Source organism: Protobothrops mucrosquamatus, unplaced genomic scaffold, assembly GCF_001527695.2.
Source record: "Protobothrops mucrosquamatus isolate PMUCROS unplaced genomic scaffold, P.Mucros_1.0 scaffold1339, whole genome shotgun sequence".
NCBI lineage: Eukaryota > Metazoa > Chordata > Lepidosauria > Squamata > Viperidae > Protobothrops > Protobothrops mucrosquamatus.
The window spans coordinates 364,088-370,491 of NW_015387536.1; the positions used below are offsets into that span (position 1 = coordinate 364,088).

Consider the following 6,404-nt stretch of genomic DNA (forward strand, 5'->3'; position numbering starts at 1 on the left):
TTGATGCTGTCTGAGCTTGGTTGTTAAGCAAATCACCGCAGTTGTTAAGTGAATTCTGTGGTCGTTAAATAAACCCAGCTCCCCCCACTGACGTTGTTCAGAAGCTGCCATCGTTGTAAACACATGCCAGTTGCCAAGCGTCCGCCTTTTGATCCTGTGACCACGCAGATGCTACAACGGTCATAAACCCAAAGCCCAGGCTGACAGCCACTTTAATCAGGGCTGCGGTCACGTCAAACGGTCGCTAAACGAATTGTTGCAAGTAATGCCTGTATATCAACTGTGCCTTTTGTCCCCTCTTTCGTCGTCTTCTCCCTAGGCGCCATGCAAGCTTGGACGCTCTTCCCCATCATGGCTTGTGGCCTCCTGATGCTCTGCCCCCGGGGGTCCCCGACCAGCATGGGCCACCCCTTGCCCAAACCCCTCCAAGGCCAATACACCCCTCACCCGTCGGGCAGCCATACCCCGCTCTCCGGACCGGAGAAAGGCTCTCCGGCGGCGTCCGACGATTACGAAGACTACTACGAAGATTATTACAACAGCTTTTCAACCACCAAGACCCCCAGTTCCAGCTCCCCGGGGCCGCTGACCCCCTTTTGCGCCTACGACCGCTGCAAACACCTCCAGGTGCCTTGCGTGGAACTCAGCCAGCTGAGCAGATGTTTGTGTCCTGGTGTCACCGGACCCGACGTGGCCCCGGACCCTCCCCGTTTACGAGCTGTCCACGTCAGCGAGACCAGAGCCAGCTTGCACTGGTGCGCCCCTTCTTCCACGGTCCACAATTACTACCTGAAGTACCAACTCCTCGGCGAGGACTTCATTTCAGGGCCCCCACTAAACAGCACCGTCCGCTTCACGGTGGTCCCCGGCCTCGTCCCCGGCACCGAATATCTCTTCTGCGTCGTTGCGGCCAACCGAGCTGGGTCCAGCCCAACGGATGAGGGCGTTCGAGAACACGGGCCCTGCCGGCGGGTTCGAACCCCGACTCGTCAGAGGACCTATGTCTACATCGCGGTTGGCTTGGCCTCTGCTCTCGTCCTCGCGGGTGTCTCTGCCCTGCTTTGGCGTTTCTACGTACGGAAAGCCAAACCTGTTCAGCACGGATCCTTGGATAACATCCTGGACGGAGAGGCGAGTTCGGGACATTCCGGAACCACCAACAGCTTGTTCCAGACGGAAGAACAGCTGTGATGGTGTCGCCCCATCGTGTCCTGTTTGGGACAACCGCAGAGTATCTTTTTGCGGAGGGGACACTGAGGCACAATCCTGGACTGGCTGCGCAAGAGGTGGAAGGCAAAGGGGATCCGATGCCGGATGCTTGGAGCGAAGCTGGACGGCCGTTTTCAAAGCGAATCGATCCTCTTTACTCCTCGCAGACAGTTCTCGACTTACAACCATTTGCTGAGTGGCCGTTCAGCGTTGCGGCAGCCCTGAAAAGAAGCGACGTATGACCCAGTCCTCACGCTTAATGACCGTCCCAGCATCCTCATGGTCACGTGATCAAAATTCGGGCGCTCGGCAACCGGCGTGTATTTAAATGAAGGGGGCAGCATGCCGGAGTGACGTGATCGGCACTTGCGAACTTCCCAGCAGGCTCCCGACCAGTGAAATCAGTGGGGGAAGCTCGATTCGCTTAGTGACTGTGTGATTCATTTAGCAACTGTGGCAAAAAAAAGGTTGTAAGATTGGGCTGTTTCACAGCTGCCCTGCTTAGCAATGGAAATTCTGGTCCCAATTGTCGTCGTAAGTCGAGGACTGCTTGTGTTCTCCCTTTCCTTCCTTCCTTCCTTCCTTCCTTCCTTCCTTCCCCTCCCTCCTGTTCTTTCTTTCTTTCTTTCTTTTTTTCTTTCTTTCTTTCTTTCTTTCTTTCTTTCTCTCCTATCTCCTCTTTCTTTCTTTCTTTCTTTCTTTCTTTCTTTCTTTCTCTTTCTTTCCTCCCTCCCTCCCTCCCTCCCTTCTTTCTCCTTCCTTCCTTCCTTCCTTCCTTCCATCCATCCATCCATCCATCCATCCATCCATCCATCCATCCATCTTCCTTTCTTTTCCTGGTGGCTGCTAGTTCTTGGAATGTAGGGGAATTTTCCAATCCAGATGTTATGAATAATGTTTATTTATATATTTATTAGCTTTTTTTCTCTATCGTTCTCTCTCTTTTAATCATGTCAAGGTACAGCTATCCCCACCCTGGTACTCTCCTCACAACTGTGCGAATTGATGACAGGGCCAGATGGGAAGACCACACAAGAAAATGGAATGGGGGGGAAAGGGATTGACGGAGGGGGGGAAATCTGTTCAGGGTGGGGCAGGGTAGCTATGTCCTGTCTGTTGCAATGATTGAAGGTACTTTGAAGAAAATTTGCTATGTTTGGGCATCTGCTTTAGTGGCTGGCTAGCATCTTCAGATCTATAAGCGCTCATCCTTGGGGGTTGGGCTAGATGATCTCAAGATCCTTTCCAACGGTTAGATTCAATGATTCAGTGACTCCTTAGCAAGGGATATTTTTATTTTCTACCAATTTGGCATTTAGAAACTGCCAAATTCTATCCTTGTGGTCTCCAAGTAGGAGGGAAAAACTCCACTTTGAACATCTGGAGAGTTACCACTGGCTAGTCTGGACTTTGGGTGCCCATTTCATTGGTCTGTCTCGGTAAGAAGCCAGCGGCTTCCTTTCTGCTTATTTAACAAGCCTCTATTTATTTTGCACAATGAGGACTAGATTCTTATTTTTACTTTTAGGAGAAAAGCCATAACTCCGTGCGTGGTTTGGAAAAAAAATTCCTCTCCAGGGTTTGTCTGTCGTGGAGACATTTGTGGTTTCACTTGTCCTTGGGTGGCTTAATCATTTAGCTGTAAGAAATATTTTTGTGTCTCTGTGTGTGTGCGCACATGGGGTTGGGCTCACACAATGCTATTCTCTCAGTTTGGCCTAAAAAGCAACTTTCTGAGCCTAACCAACAACTTTAAGAACCACCCTGTCAACCGATGTTTAATTTTTATTGCTGGGGAGAAACGGGGAAAGAATAAAATTGGGTTTAAATCTGATGTCTTGGTTTCTTCTGCTCCTGCTTTTCCTCCTACAGGGCCTCAGAAGAACGAGGAGAAAAAGGGTATATATTTTTTTGAATCGGGGAGAATAAAATTGGGCTTAAATCTGATCTATCGGGTTTTTTTCTGTTGCTGCTTTTCCTCCCTCAGAAAAATGATGAGGAAAAAAGGTAGATTTCCCCACAGCCACCCCCGATCCTTTCCTATCCGTGTCCCAAGACTGCAGTTTTTAACTTGTGGCTGAGTTTGGCCAGCTGTTCTGCCTCCTCCAGGAAAATTAAACATTTTCCAGATGAGAGAAGGAACGGCAACAGCTGGAGATGCCCACCGTTCAGTCTGCTTGGGACAATTTGTACCCACATTCCTTGGGGTCTGTCTTAAATGCCTCTCTAAGTTCAAAACCAGATGTGCAACAGATTTTTTTTTCCCAGCTTCGTTTCCCACCCTTTCCCACTCTCCCCCTGACTTTTCCATGTGTTGTCTTTGTCAGCTTTAAAAACATCGGTCCTGCGGATGTCCAAAAAGGGTCCGCACAAAATAACTTCAGAAAGATGATCTTTGCAGAGGGAATTGGATGACAGTTCTTTAATCTATATTTACCAGAAAAGATTAAACAAAAAACATTCCCCTGCAAAATGATTACTTTTAAAGCTGGAGGGTGGCCTTCGGTTCACAGAGCATACCTCAAGAGGCAGAACATCTTAATTTTCCATTCTTTAAGGGTGGGAAGGTCTTTAACTTCCTTTTGGAGTCTACGGTATGTGGTGCTGAATTTTTAAATCACAAGGGATAGACTTGGATGGAGAGATAGAGAGATGATAGATAGATAGATAGATAGATAGATAGATAGATAGATAGATAGATAGATAGATAGATAGATGGAGGTAGGTAGGTAGGTAGGTAGGTAGATAGATAGATAGATAGATAGATAGATAGATAGATAGATAGATAGATAGAACATAGATAGAACATAGATAGATAGTAATGATAGATGTAGATAGAGATAGATAGATAGATGATAGATAGATATAGATAGATAATGATAGATAGATAATGATAGATATAGATAGATAATGATAGATAGATAGATAGATAGATAGATAGACAAAGATAGATAATAGATAGATAGAACATAGATAGGTAATGATAGATGTAAATAGAGATAGATAGATAGATGATAGATAGATAGATAGATAGATATAGATAGATAATGATCGATAGATAATGATAGATAGATAGATAGATAGATAGATAGATAGATAGAGAGAGAGAGAGAGAGAGAGAGAGAGAGAGAGAGAGAGAGAGAGAAGTTCACAAAAGGGGATCACTTGACCCCGGGACTCTGCACCCGTCATAAATATGGAGTCAGTTGCCCAGCGTCTGAACTTTGATCACGTGACCATGGGGGTGCTGCAATGGTCGTAAGTGTGAAAAATGGACATAAGTTGCTTTTTTCCCCGAGCCGTTGTAACTTCGGTCACTAAATGAACAAGGATCCTCCAAAAGTGGCTGAGATGGTGTTATCTGAAAATAAGACCCAGTTGTTGTGTACAAAGACATCCCCGACCAAATGACGGCCTCCAAGAGGGACGCTAAGCAGGACGCCCCACGCGTGGGTTCTGGGCTCTTGCCAGCTACAAATGCGTCAACCGGAAAAGGATTATAGCGTTTAATTTTGGCTGCTCCATACAAGCTGACCCTCGGCCCGCTTTGCTGCTCTAAAAATAATAAAAACCCTGGCTTGCAAATGAAGACCAGGCGCGATGCACAAAAGACGATTGATGGCCTTGCTCAGATCTTAATTTTATCCGTGTTGATTCATTCGCTCATTCATTCATTTGATCCTTGCTCTCCCTCTTAGGTAAGCTGAGCTGGAAGGAAGGAAGGAACCAGCCTGGTGCATTGCTGGCATTTTTGCGGTTAGCTCTTGGTAAACAGTCAGGGGACACGCCAGGGATGGGATGGGGCTAGCAGGGGCTGAATCCTGCCCTTGTTCGCTCAGTCTCGTTGCAGTTTGCAGCTCGGCTGAGCAAGCGGCCTTGTTACTCCACTTTCTTTCAGATCTCTGGCAATGATATATGTGGATTATATATATATATGAAGGATTTGGATTGTGGTAGTAAAATGTGATACGAAGTAAAGGGGAGGGAGGGAGGGAGGAAAGAAGGAAATGAAGGAGAAAGAAAGAGAAAGAGGAGAGGAGAGGAGAGGAGAGGAAAGGAAAGGAAAGGGAGAAAAAAAGGGAAGGGAAGGGAGAAAAAAGAAGAGAAGGAAAGGAAAGGAAGGAAAGGAAAGGAAAGGGAGAAAAGAAAAAAAGAAGGGAAGGAAAGGAAAGGGAGAAAAGAAAAAAGAAGGGAAGGAAAGTAAGAAAAAAGGGAAGGAAAGGAAAGGAAGAAAAAAGGGAAGGAAAGGGAAGGGAAGGAAAGGAACAAAAGGAAAGGGAGAAAAGAAAAAAGGGAAGGAAAGGAAGGAAAGGGAGAAAAGAAAAATGAAGGAAAGGAAAGGAAAAAGGGAAGACAAGAGGAGAGAAGGAGAGAGGAGGAGAAGAGAAGAGAAGAGAAGAGAAGAGAAGAGAACCAACAATAACATAGCATCGGATGCACACCAGCCCGGATCACTTCTTTAAACATTCATTTATGTTTTCAGGGTCTCAGATTTTAAAATAACGATGAGTTTTAAAAGGTCTAGGTAGCCTTGGGGGGGGGGGGTGTCAAATGGCTCTAATCTGTTTTTTGAAGGTCCCATTTGGGTTTACTGGTGTGGGCGGCTGTTCAGATGATAAGGGAATAAGTAGAATAACAGAGCTGGAAGGGACCTTGGAGATCTTCTAGTCCAACCCCCAGCTCAGGCAGGAGACCCTGTACCATTCCAGACAAATGGTTGTCCTGTCTCTTCTTAAAAAAGCTCCAGTGATGGAGCACCCACAACTTTTGGAGGCAACTCGTTCCTCTGATTAATTCTTTTCACCGTCAGGAAATTTCTCCTTAGTTCTAGGTTGCTTCTCCCCTTAGTGAGTTTCCATCCGTTGCTTCTTGTTCTGCCTTCAGGTGATTTGGGGCGGGGGGAAAAAGGTCATAAGCAACTTGGAAAAGCTTGGAATAAAAAAAAAAATGCTGAAATATGCATGGAAAAAATTGTGAGAATTGCACGCTGGGCGGCTGCAGCGCTGTGCTAACCAGGGGGATAATTATTCATTTTATTTATAGGTCTTCTTTCCAAACCATCCATCTCCCTGAAAGTTTTTCTGTTGCTTTAATGATTATTCCACCGAAGTTATGTCTTACGGGGTAAAACAAGGCTGTTGGGATGAAGTTGTAGGAAACAGAGAGATTTGTGTGTTCAAAGCTGGACGTTTGAG

The 6,404-nt window shown here is 46.2% G+C and overlaps 1 protein-coding gene across 1 annotated transcript; it reads left to right on the top strand.

Annotated features, from left to right (window-relative positions):
* Window positions 1-324: 324 nt before the first annotated feature.
* On the top strand, window positions 325-1,191 carry LRRN4CL (LRRN4 C-terminal like). The gene has a single exon (XM_029285146.1). It carries the CDS (start codon window positions 325-327, stop codon window positions 1,189-1,191), a length of 867 nt encoding a protein of 288 aa, XP_029140979.1.
* Window positions 1,192-6,404: the final 5,213 nt, after the last annotated feature.